The sequence below is a fragment of the Dipodomys spectabilis genome, unplaced genomic scaffold, assembly GCF_019054845.1.
Source record: "Dipodomys spectabilis isolate Male_0828 unplaced genomic scaffold, ASM1905484v1 ptg000669l, whole genome shotgun sequence".
NCBI lineage: Eukaryota > Metazoa > Chordata > Mammalia > Rodentia > Heteromyidae > Dipodomys > Dipodomys spectabilis.
Genome location: NW_024871346.1, coordinates 1469221 through 1482235, shown reverse-complemented (window position 1 = coordinate 1482235; position 13015 = coordinate 1469221). Strand labels below are relative to the sequence as shown.

The window sequence follows — 13015 nt, the reverse complement described above, 5'->3', positions numbered from 1 at the left end:
GGACTTCTCTACGACTTTTTTTTCCCAAAAAAAAACTTGTGAATCTGTTTAGAAAGAAAAGAAAAAGGGGAAAGAGAGGGGAGAATAAAGCCTTCTGTTTTTCATAATGTCTAATCTTTCTCCCACTGGCATTCACCAGATGTTGCTTTGGATCGGAAGATAAATATTAAAATCTAAGCAAGAACAAAGTGAGCTGTTTACTGGGCAGATTGTTCAGATGTTTTCTTGAACACTTGAAAAAGACAGGAGATGCTTTGATATGCAGGCCGCCTGGGACCCGTGACAGCTTGACCCTGCTAGAGAGCTGCAGGGTCCAGGGCTACGTCCACCGGGCTTGTGCTTTCCGATGGCCCTGTGGCTGCGCTGACCACATCCTGGTAGGAAAGGTGAAAGGACAGGCAAAAAATAAAAGGAGCTACCTGACAAAGAGACCCAAGAATGACAACGCGGCCGGCTCTGTCCCGTGATCCGAGGCAAGGAGATCCTGGAGACGCCGTTCACACACGCAGAGGTAAGGCCACGCTTTGGGCAGCATTTCTGTCCCTACGGTGACAGTCAAGTTGCACTGGACATGGGTGTGTCTGGCCTTTCCACGGGCGTCTCCCCTGGGCTGCAGGTCACACAAGGGAGCCACAGACACTAGGAGAAAATCAGGAGGAAGTGAGGCAAATCCAGGGAAAGACTGAAGGTCCCACATCACTTCATATACCAAGTCCAAGATCCTCCCGTGACCAAGACAGAAATGAAGTTTCCCGTATACTCATATCAAAAGCTGTGTCACACGCATCTCGCACAGAGAGATAAAGTAATGTTTTTGTGAGATGTATATCCTCATCACAAATAAAGACCTGTGTGGACACAGAAGAGAACATGAGACTGAAAATGGTTAGGATACTTTAGAACCTGCTAGCAATGGCTCTGGTTTATTTCTCTTCCTCTTCATTTTAAAAACATATTTACCAAACAGAGTTGTGTTCCTAAACAACATACTATTGAGATAAGTCCCTAAGCTCAGTAAGACACAACAGAAAACGCTGGGGGACCTACTCTCTTCAGTCAGTGTCCTAGTCGCAACATTTGCCCCAGTTCTTGCATGTAACTCCAGGGGAGATGTTCTGTTTCCAATGCTGCATTGCATGAAAGTAAAACAAGGTACTTATCCTTTCTTTTACCAGTGGACTTCTGGATATTTGCAAATAGTTGCTACTACACATGTGCAAAACTTCCTCTGGGGTGAATGCCTACAGAAAAAGTACATAGGCACAAGTTAACTTTGCAAGAGGGCGCCGTATTACTTTCCACTGCTACCTGATGAAGTGGTCTGAGGAAGAAGAAGAGGCTGGTGCTCTGTCCAGTGTGTGGCACAAAGAGACACTTAAAAAAATAAGTTTTTATTCTTAGGCATGCCCCTGCATTCCCACTAGACTATGCGATCCCATTACCTGACATAATTTTCAGCAGTTGAAATGATCAGACTCTGAATTTTTGCCAGTCCATATTATCATATGTGGCCTTAGAAATTGCGTTCTTAGCCAGGTGCTGGTGGCTCACACCTGTAGCCTTGAGCACAAAGAGGCTCAGGGACACTTGAGCTCAAGGCTGTGAGCTCAAGGCCCAGAACCGAAAAAACAATTGCATTTTTAGCATTACCTTTTAGGTTGAATCATTTCTTGTGTATTTACAGAAAAAAAATAATGTTTCTTCTATGAAACTCATTTTCCTGCTATCTGCCCATTTTTCTATGGAACTGTGTTTTTCCTTTTCAATTGGTATTTATATGTGTGTTTCTATTCTGGCTATGAATCTTTTCAAGGTTACTACAGTATTGTCTTCTCCAAGTGTGCAGCTAGATGTACACTCCTCAGGGGATCTCCTATTAGCAGAAGTTCTCAATTGTCATATAGTTAGGAATGGTCAGAATTCCTATCTAATGAAGAAATTCAAAGCAACTGCTTCAAGCTTGCTGACCCTTGGGTCATGTCTTCCTGGGTCAACGACACAGCCTACAGCAGAAGCACAGCAATCTGTAGGTGGAAGATAAGTCTCTACAGGAGATGATTTGGGAGCAACTCTGCCTTTAAAACTCTAAGACAGAGGCCATAGAAAAAATCTCTGTGCCAGGTGCCCCTGGATATGGAATCACCAGTGTGTGGACTTGAATCGAGGGCGGCTTGGCTCTCCGCAGAGCCAGCAGCAGGGAGCTAAGTACGCCTGAGAGGATTTGTAGCTGTGCAAGCACACCCAGACATTATCGTAGCTCTCACATTCCAAAGCACCTGATACCTAGAAAGTTCTCTGGGAATGTGTTTTCAGTGAATAAAAGCAATAAAAATGACTGACAGAGAATCTCACACGGTAACAGAACACAAGAACTTTGCAGTTAGTAAGCCCCAAGGCAAATAAAAACAGGGGCTCAACACCTATAAAATAATGAATTCATTTTAAGTGATTAAGTGGATGCAAATTGACAAGGTGGATTAGAGAAAGCACCCAGGGCTGAGGATCCAAATCCAGGACTTTTACTCAAAGTTCTGCCACTAAATAGCTCCGTGACCTTAATCGCTTTAGCTTTTCATGCCTCGTGGAAAAGTTAGTTTCCATGAAAAAGTTATTCGGTATAATTCAAGGCATAAATGCAAGAAACCCTGAGATCAAAGATCTTGCTCATTTTAAACAAATGCAAAGTATTAGTTTCATCTAACAGGATGTTTTAGCACCTGTGATATGAAAAGTAAAATTCTGCTTTGGTTAAAAGTATAATTTAGGAAGAGGGTAAGGCCTGAGGACCCCAAAAAGTAGGCAAAGAACCTTCCTGTCTTCCTCTTTCGACTCCCACCCCACTCATATTATCAGGGCGATGGCAGAGAAGTCAAACAGTGAAGGGGCGGGGGAGGGGGGAGTTGCTGAGACCCTGTCCTGCCTGGAATGAGACATGGAGCCCCACCTGCAAAGCCAAACCGCAGAATGAAAATCAAAGCACGGGTCGAACTCAAAGTGACCTTGGCAAATTAGAGACAAGAACAGAAATAAACAAAAGCCCGAATGAAAAAGAGCAAGGCAGAAAGCTACGGAAGAAAAATATAAATATGAAGGATCTCCAGCTGTGCACAGCCATGTTGGAAACACACACACACACACACACACACACACACACACACAATAGTAGGTAACACAAAGACCACCAACCAGTAAAGCGGCAATCTAATTTTAAAAACAAATATTAGGACTGGGTACTGGTGGATCATGCCTGTAATCCTAGCTACTTAGAAAACTTCGGTATTAAAGATTATGGTTCAAAGAAAAGTATAAGAGACTCTGTCTTTAAAATAGCCAGCAAAAAGCTTGCCTGGAGGCATGATTCAAGTGGTAGAGCACCAGGCAAATAAGCAAGCTACCCAACTGCAAGTCCTTGAGTTCCAGTCCCAGTATTAACGCAAGTAAGTAAATAAATAAATGCAAATATGGGTCCAGATTTTCTGCAAATACTTTTAAATGCTATCCAATGTAGCCAGGATCTGTTTCCCCAGAGGAGACACCTGGTTTGGTTTCAAATTAGGTGAAAATACAGGTTATCAGAGAAAACACACACACAAAAAAAAATTGGAGATTTTCTGTTTCCAGATGCCCACAAATCTAACCATCTCCCCACCAGCTCCGGAGCCAAGGCTCCAAGGACCCCACTTTGAGAACCAATGTCCTAGTGGCCTGGGACGTTTCTGCTTTGCCCAGGCCACATGCTGACACAGGCTGAGAAGGTCGAGTGGTTTTCTCTACGAATGTCAACAGTGTCGGGCTGGGAGGGTGGATGCTGGGAATCTTCTTCAGAAACAGATTCTTCTCTGATCATATACAATAAGATTTATTGAAATGAATTCCGGGAAATGGAAACAAGAACGGTTTGGGTTTTCTTTTTTTCCTTTGCTGTTGATTTTGTTTTCTCTTTCCTTTTGTCCTGTTTGTCTGTCTTTGGGGAAATAAAAGGGAGTCACAGGAAATGGAGGGACAGAGAATGAACAAATGCAGCAGTGGTAGTCACTAGACACTATGTTGAAAATGAACTGTACAAAGTGGGTGGGAATGGGATGGGAAACATACAAGAAAGCAAAGGAGGGAGTGACACTGTCCAAAAAGAAATGTACTGATTACCTGACATGCAACTGTAGCAGCTCTGTACATCATCTTTATAATAATGATGAAAAAATTAAAGAACAGATTCTCAGCCAAGTTGAGTGTGTATGATTTTTATCTGAAAGGAGGGGAATTACTAGAAAATGTCCTCTTAATTATTCCTACGGCCATTTTATTTTTATTATAGACTAGCTTTCTAGGAGAGGGAGATAAAACCATTATATACTCAAAATTTATTTTTATCCAGTTTCTTGGGGCCACAGAATTCCCAAATCTCATCCTGCATCTTATGTAATTAAGTTCTGTATTTTGGCCTCATAAACTCATCTCCATTTTTTAGATGATGAGCAGGAAGGTATTTTTAAAAACTTTGTCAAGAAAGAGGAAAATAGTCAACTGATTTTCTCTGTGTGCTTTGCACATTGGTGAATGGTTAGTGACATCTAGTGGCAATATTAAGAACTACAACTCCCTAAGGCTGGGCGCTGGTGGCTCAAGCCTGTAATCCTAGGTACAGAGGAGGCTGAGATCTGAGGATCACAGTTCAAAGCCAGCCCAGGCAGAAAGGTCCACAAGACTCTTATCTCCAATTAACCACTAGAAAACCAGAAGTGGTGCTGTGGTTCAAGCGGTAGAGCGTCTGCCTTGAGCTGAAGAGCTGAGGAACAGCACCTAAGCCTAGAGTTCAAGCCCCACAACCAACAAAAAAAAAAAGAAAGAAAGAAAGAAAAGAATTACAACTCCCTAATCAAATACCTTGCTCTTAAATACAAACTGGGAATTCTAAAGACTTTTTTATTTTTTTAAGTTAATCACATCCTTAAAAATAACCACATTATTTTCCACTATGTCAGAGGTTTCCTGGACTTGAAATCTTATGGATTTTGAATTTGTACTTCTAATTGGAAAGTGTTTTGCAATAATACCAAAGAACTTCAAAGTGCATTAAAGAACAATATGAGAAAACCTACTCTTCAAATCTGAAGCGGCATGAATGGTCTGAACCTAGACACGGCTGTTAGTTACATCACCACTACCCCTACTTGCTTCCCTCATTCCTTCTTCGAATACTACTTTTGCACACATGCTGTGCACCCGGCTCCAGGAAGGGAAGAAGAGCAGGAAAAGAAGCAGACAACCTCTTAAACTCTAATGTTCAGTCGAAAGTTTCTTCCTAGGAAACTGGTCTCTCTTCTACCATGTTAAGCTAATACACAACAGCAGCAAATTCAGGCTCTGGGACTTTAAACAAGAGCTGTGTCTCCTTGCTGTCCTCCCCCTCCTCCTCCTCCCTGCCCTCCTCCTCATCCTCCCATAGGACACCAGAAGAGGAAATCACTAGAGCACCAGCACTGTCTATCGCAAAACTATCACCCAAGCTCAGATGAAATGCCACCACGATCACGTCAGGAAGCCTTAGCCCACGTCCAAACTGCAGACAAAACCCATCATAGTGTAACTCCAAACACTACACAGAGTGCTTATGTGTATAACGGGTTCTCAAATGAAAAAGCCCAAGACCTAGGATTATGTCATCAAGATAATAACCTGGCTTAACTGGAGCTCTCTCAAAGACACGGAGGTCCAGAAGTTAAAGATAGTAATTTCCTCCCTGGGCTTTTCCCCCTGAAGCTCAGTGGGTCATTGTCATGTGCTATAAAACCCCAAGCTTTGCACCTTGCTCTGTATTCTCTCCCCCGTGAAGACCGTGATCCTCACCCCACAATTTACATCATGGCGATGCAGCTCCGAGGGGTGAGTGATCTTAGCTTTCTTTTTTTTTTTAACCGAAGCAGTCATCAGTGCTCTGGTAGCTACTGAGACACTGCAGGTGGCTCCCTTGCCTACAGTAATGATTCAGAAACAGACCGCACCGCCAGTGACGCATGAGGCCCCGAGCTCCATCCTCAGGGTCACAGAAGAAATGAACAAGACGTCCGGCTGGACCATGTCCACCCTCTGACTATACTCCCAGCAAGCCCACCAGCTTCTCTCCTCCCTCCCTGCAGAACGAATGCTCAGAATCCAACCTCGCTTCTTGCCCCGTCACATGACTGCCAAGAAGAGCACAGGTGACCATTTTTAACAGCAACCCAGTCATCACTAGGATAAATGTATTATGGGCCATTTCAGAGACGGAGAGCAGTGGAAAGCTGTTCCCAGGAACTCAGAGGGAAGTACAGCTGTACAGCAGTACCGACCGACACAAACAGAACAGGCCAAAGAATCCCATGTTCCTTCCATGCGTCAGAGACTTGTGTGTGGCGCCGAACTCACCATCCAGGGGCAGGAGCAAGCAGCTGAAGGCAGACGCAGTCGAGTTCGGCAAGACTTGGCACGGATAACCACACACGGCAGCCGAGATATTCCCGGGAGAAAGTCCTGCTCCACACGCGTGGACAGGCTGCCCACGAAGGCAGCCTTGAGGGGCAAAAGAACACATCTGAGCAGCCAGACACACCTGTCTCTCCGCGTCACACTCAACCCGTAGCCTCCGCTTTCCTGCAGCACGGCCTTCTCACGCACGAGTGGCCTCGGGTCAGGATTCTCAAACTTCTCTCCTCGGGCTCGGGTCCCTGCTGTTCTATCGGATTCCAGCCATATCCAAGGGCCCGTGGGTGCGTGTTTGGGGAAGGGGGTCCTGGGCTTGAACTCTTGGCTTGTGCACTGTCCCTGTGAGCTAGTGCCCACTTAAACCACAGCTCCACTGCTGGCTTTTTGGGGGGGGGGAGGGCGGGAAGTAAAAATGCTCTTTCCCATGAGGCTTTCCTGGGCTGGCTTTGAACCACTATCCTCAAACCTCAGCCTCCTGGGTAGCTAGGATTACAGGCGTGAGCCACTGGCGCCCAGCAAGAGGGCTTTACACAGCCGCCCGGGACGGGGACGGGGACGGGGACGGGACGGACACACGCCACCCCGGACCAGGACGGGGACGAGGACGGGGACAGGGCGGACACGCGCCACCCCGGACCAGGACGGGGACGAGGACAGGGACGGGGACAGGGCGGACACGCGCCACCCCGGACCAGGACGGGGACGAGGAGGACGGGGACAGGGCAGACACACGTCCCCCGGGACCAGGACGGGGACGGGGACGGGGCGGGGACGAGGAGGACGGGGACAGGGCGGACACGCGCCACCCCGGACCAGGACGGGGACAAGGACAGGGACGGGCGGACACACGCCGCCAGGGAAGAGGAGGAGGCCGCGCCCAAGGTTCGCAAAGGCGAGACAGCGAGGGCGAGGCGGCTCCGGGGCGGAGCGCGGCTGCAGCCAGCATGAGGCCGAGGACGGCCGGGACCCCGCGCAGGCCGCGTCCACGCCGAGGACGGCCGGGACCCCGCGCAGGCCGCGTCCACGCCGAGGACGGCCGGGACCCCGCGCAGGCCGCGTCCACGCCGAGGACGGCCGGGACCCCGCGCAGGCCGCGTCCACGCCGAGGGGCGGCGGGGACCCCGCGGGCCGCGTCCACGCCGAGGGGCGGCGGGGACCCCGCGGGCCGCCGGGACCCTGCGGGCGGGGATGGACCACGCGAGGGGGGGGGAGGGAGGGACTACGCGGGCGGGCGGGACCACGCGGGCGGGCGGGGACCAGGGGAGGGGAGGGACCACATGGGTGGGGAGGGACCACGCCAGGGGGGGAGGGACCCCGCGGGCAGGGAGGGACCACGCGAGGGGGGGGACCACGCGGGCGGGCGGGGACCAGGGGAGGAGAGGGACCACGCGGGTGGGGAGGGACCACGCGAGGGGGGGACCACGCGGGCAGGGAGGGACCACGCGAGGGGGGGACCACGCGGGAGGAGGGACCACGCCAGCGGGGGAGGAACCACGCGGGGGGGGGGGAGGGACCACGAGGGCGGGGACCACGCGAGGGGGGGGGGACCACGCGGTGGGGGGACCACGCGGGGGGGACCAAGCGAGCGGGGGGAGGGACCACGCGGGGAGGGGGGAGCACGGGGGGGAGGGGCCACGCGGGAGGGGGGAGGGGCCACGCGGCTGGAGACCATGCGCATCCCCCCTGGCGCATGCGCGCCGCCTCCTTCCCGGCCCCCATCCCATCCGCCCTGGAACCCCACTTCCACATGGTGCTGCGCGGACGGTTACACAGCTCCGTGTAAATCCTAGGGCCCCCCGAACCCTGTGTCCCCCCAATCCCTGTATCCCATCGAACCTGAACCCCTGTACCCCCTGAACCCTGTATCCCCCTGAACCCTGTACCCCCTGAACCCCTATACCCCCTGAACCCCTGTACCCCCTGAACCCCTGTAAGCCCTGAACCCTGTATCCCCCTGAACCCCTGTATCCCCTGAAACCCTGTACCCCCTGAACCCCTGTATCCCCCAAACCCCTATACCCCCAGAACCCCTGTACCCCCTGAACCCCTGTACCCCCTGAACCCCTGTATCCCCTGAACCCCTCTACCCCCAGAACCCCTCTACCCCCAGAACCCCTCTACCCCCAGAACCCCTCTACCCCCGGAACCCCTGTATCCCCCTGAACCCCTCTATCTCCCTGAATCCCTGTATCCCCTGAACCCTTGTATCCCCCCGAACCCGTGTCCCCCGAACCCCTGTATCCCCCGAACCCCTGTACCCCGAACCCCTGTGTCCCCTGAACCCCTGTACCCCTGAACCCTGTATCCCCCGAACCCTTGTACCCCGAACCCCTATACCCCCGGAACCCCTGTGTCCCCGGAACCCCTGTGTCCCCGGAACCCCTGTGTCCCCGCGTCCTGCGCTGTGGCTGCCATCTGGCGCGGGCCACAAACGGCGGAAGCCACGCGGTCGCCCCGGCGGCCCCAAAGCCACCGGCACGGCCGGGGTCAGCGCGTCCCACCGCGTCCCAGGCCAGGCGGCCGCTGAGGGCCTCGTGCGGCTAACAGCACAGTGCGTCCGGTGATGGCGGCCCTGGCCTCCCCCCTCCTCCCCGCCCTTCCCCTGCCCGCACTCCGGGGGCCTGAGTATGGGCACCTCCTCGTCCTGCCCGCACACTGCCCAGCTCTCCAGTTCAGAGACGTCCACGGTCCACGGTCCAAGCCCCTCCTCACCACGGGGTGGTGAGCCCGTGCTGTGACCTTGGCTTGCAAAGGCCTTCCTGTGCTCAGAGGGACGAAGTGCTGCTTCTCCCCCCTTCCCTCCCCCCCCTCCCTCCCCAGCTGCCATTCCTCCCTGTGCTCCTCCAGAGGAACCTGGGGACGCCCAGGCCCACCCCAGCTCGCCCAGGCGCCCCACGACGTGAAAACTCCGGGGTCCACTCTCAGCCCCCGGGGACTAAGAAAGAGGCCTCACCAGTGAACTTAGCACTAATCCAAGAGGGAAAAGCATCTGTATGTGCTGGACAAATGAATTAGAGAGAGGGCAGGGGGGTGGGCGTGTGGGGAAGGGTGACACCGCTCAGGAGGCCTTGCCCTCATAAACTGCTTTGCGTAGGGCGCTAACTCCTTAAAGATAATGTTCTAGAACATTTAAAGATCTGCCGGGTTAAATAAGATCCGTGGTGTCAGAACTCACCCAGAAGGGACCCGCAGCAAGGACTCGTGGTACAAACCTCTGTAGTGCAGTTGATCCGAAGATCAACCCTACAAAAGATGGGGGGAAGGGAGGGGTCAGGAAACGGCAGAAAGGCGAAAGAAGAAAATAATGATAAAGACACCAAAAAAAGGCTTGCCTTTAGGGAGGAGGGAGGAGGGGCAGAGGGATGGGGCGGGAGTGTGTCCTGTGGCCTGGAGAGAGGTGGGCGGGGTTTGTTGTGGGCCCACTGCTCATGGAATCATGGGTCCCTCACAGGTCAGCCTCCTCCAGAATGCCAAGGAACCCACAGACAAATGCTAGACCAGGGGCTTGTGGGACAAACAGGCCCCGGTGAGGCTTGCAAAGTCTCACCAAAGACCTACAGCCCAGATTTCCCTTCTTCCACTGCAGATGCCCACTCCAAACAAGTTCTAGAAAGTTCCGTGTTCCCCACTAAGCAGGGGGGATTCTGCATTAGGCTTGGGAGCAAAGCGTCTGTGTCCCATGGTGTCAAGATTCTCCTGTCTGTGTCTCCTTACTTCCCAAGATAAAAGACCTCAATGGAAACTATAGAGTTCCACTGGAATCCCCAGAGCACCAGTCAGACCCAGGATCAATGCCCGTGGCCGCCTCACCCTTGAGAGCCCATGTGGATGGAGACTGAGGTTCGGTGGAGGGCCGGCGGCCAGGGAGCCAGGACCACTGCCAGGCCCCGAGCTGTCCACGCATGCAACTGAGCCAGGCTGCCCTGGATGCAGATTTCCACCTCCAGATCTATGTAATTCTCCAGCTGGGTCACAAGGAAGAGCAGCTCACCACCTGCATGAAAGCAGCTGTGAGCTCTAGCACGTGGCTCACCGGCTCCCACTGCTTACGTCTTCTCACACCAAATACACGGCCAGCTCTGCATAAGTCACTAATTTTAAAATGTTAGGGCTTATGTAATTTTTCACAAAATTACCACCACACTCTGGATATTCCTGCCAGTCACCAGGGTTACTTGCCTACAGCTGGTGCTCTACCACTTGAGTCACACATTCAACCCAACGTTTTTGCTAGTTCATTGCAAATGAGGTCCAATGGACTTCTTTGCTAGGTCTGACTTCAACCCCAATCTCTAGACTTTAGCCTCCTAAATAGGTGCCCGGCTAGCTCACTTTGTGGCCTTCAGAATACGTTTTTTCCCCCCATAGGAATATTACAATGCAAGAGCAAATGCTGAAAAGGATGCGTTTTGTTGTGCTTAATCATAAAACAGTAACACAACTTTCCTGGGCTTTTGGTCAATTGTCAAGCTAACCCTCAGATGCCTTTGAGCACTGATGCAATGTATTTATTCTTTTCATTATAAGTAGAAAATTGTATTAAAAGCCCAAATCACTGAAATCTGAATAGAACATGGAATCCCCGCCTTCCTTTTCTTACTTTATTGGGAAGAATCTATACCACAAGGGAATTTTACACATTCTGGTTGCCCAAGGCAGTAAATTCTGTACTACCTAAGCTGAATTATACTGAGAAGGTACAGGATGCTTCCTTTTATTTATGCACTCTGGAGTTATGGGAAATGAAACTAGTACCAGAAAAAAAAAAATTGAATTCAAGCTTTCTTCTTTGTGAAGATGAAAAGAGTATCAGAAAATTTTGAGTTCGAGCTTTTTTCCTTGTGCAAATATGATGATCCGTTTTATACTAAACCTTCTGTAACGGATGCTATAAACACCTTTATCTGGCATTTGCTTAACCAGAAAGAGGTGATCGCTGCTACTTTTCCCAATCTATATTGTTACAACAGGACAAGAAATAGTAATAATTTCATCCTCTCCTCTGTATCATCAGAGAATGGTTAAATTATTTCATGTGGTTGGTGCTAATACTTGCTTATTCAGAGCACCACATTTTAATTGTACTAAATAATTGTCACAAGTGAACACACAGCAAAAATGGTACTGTACTATAAGAAGCTAATTGTTTGAGACCTACATGCAAACTTCCTGGGGTTCAAATCTCAGCTCTATTACCAAAGAGAACATCTTAGATAAGCTACTATTCTTCCTTTTACTTAATTTCCTTGCTATAAACTGAGACCATCGTATAAATTAGTGGAAAGCATTCATGAAGATCTATTTTCATTTACTATTAATATTAGTGCATGGTATGTACTCAGCAAATATTGACTCAATGTTACACTTGAGTTCTCATATCATTTTTGTGATGGGAATAATCCCAGTTTCAGAGAGGAAAAATTAGAAATAAGAAAACTAATGACAACATGAAAAAAAGAATGTTTCCTGTTTTCTAGTAGGGACAAAAAAAAAATCCATCAAAACTATAACAAGAATTATAGGCCACTGATTGAGGCTTTTTTTTTTTTTTTGACAGTCCCAGAGTTTGAACTCAGGGCTGGGGTGTTGTCCCTGCTTTTGTGCTCAAGGCTAGCACTATACCACTTGAACCACAGCTCTGCTTCCAGCTTTTGGTGGTTAACTGCAGATAAGGGTCTCATTGATTTTCCTGCACCAGCAGGCTTCAAACCATGATCCTCAGATCTCAGCCTCCTGAGTAGCTAGGATTACAGGCGTGACCCACCAGTGCCCAGCTTGATTGATGTCTTTCTAGGATGAATGTTGTAAGAAAAAGTGGTTGCCACGGCATGTGTCTTACCTGCTATGTTGCTTTGGTTTCTGCTCAGAGACATAACCACCAGACTCAAAGAAGGGATGTAAGTAAATGCCCCGGGAAGGACAGCAGAGTGTCCCCGTCTGACCACTGTCACGTTCACAGTGTATCCATCTTCCCCCTGAAAAATTTGTTTTCAAGGTCCAGGTTCAGGGAGACTTGAGGGGAGAGAATTCCATGTTGAATTACTTTATAAGGTTAATTTCAACCAAGTTGATACAGAGGTATATTTGTTACTCTCAAGGCTCTCCCTCCCTCTCTCCATCCCCCCCTTTCTCTCTCTTCTTAACAAAAACTTAATTATGGAAAATATAATATTGAAAAGAAAGCAAAAGATCTGCTCTAAAAGGTAAGCAATAATTATTTGAAATTAATACATAAATGGTTTGGGGGGGAAATAAAATAATTTTGAGAATGTCTATGCCCAACTAAACTATCCATCAAGCAGGAAAGAACTTCAAGACATGCAAACGCCCAGAAAATGTCCCTTGTGTGACGTTTCCTAAGGCACAAATAACGATCAAGAAAGAGAAGATAGGGATTCCAGGAAACAGCAAACCTACTCACAAGAGCCAAACCAAGGGCAGTAGTAGGGCAATGCGATCTTAGAACAAATCTGGAAAACAACCAGCCTAACTACACGAGAGGAAAGCGGCGCTCCAAGGGAAGAGAGTAACAGACACGCTGAAAGTTTTTGCA

General features: G+C 49.7%; 1 protein-coding gene across 1 annotated transcript in view; it reads right to left on the bottom strand.

Annotated features, from left to right (window-relative positions):
* Window positions 1-13015, bottom strand: part of Pkhd1 (PKHD1 ciliary IPT domain containing fibrocystin/polyductin) — a 288492-nt gene that overhangs the window by 233848 nt on the left and 41629 nt on the right. Inside the window, 5 exon segments of the mRNA XM_042672035.1 lie at window positions 420-639; window positions 6406-6549; window positions 9638-9705; window positions 10273-10456; window positions 12302-12437. Coding sequence (XP_042527969.1) covers window positions 420-639; window positions 6406-6549; window positions 9638-9705; window positions 10273-10456; window positions 12302-12437 — 752 coding nt within the window.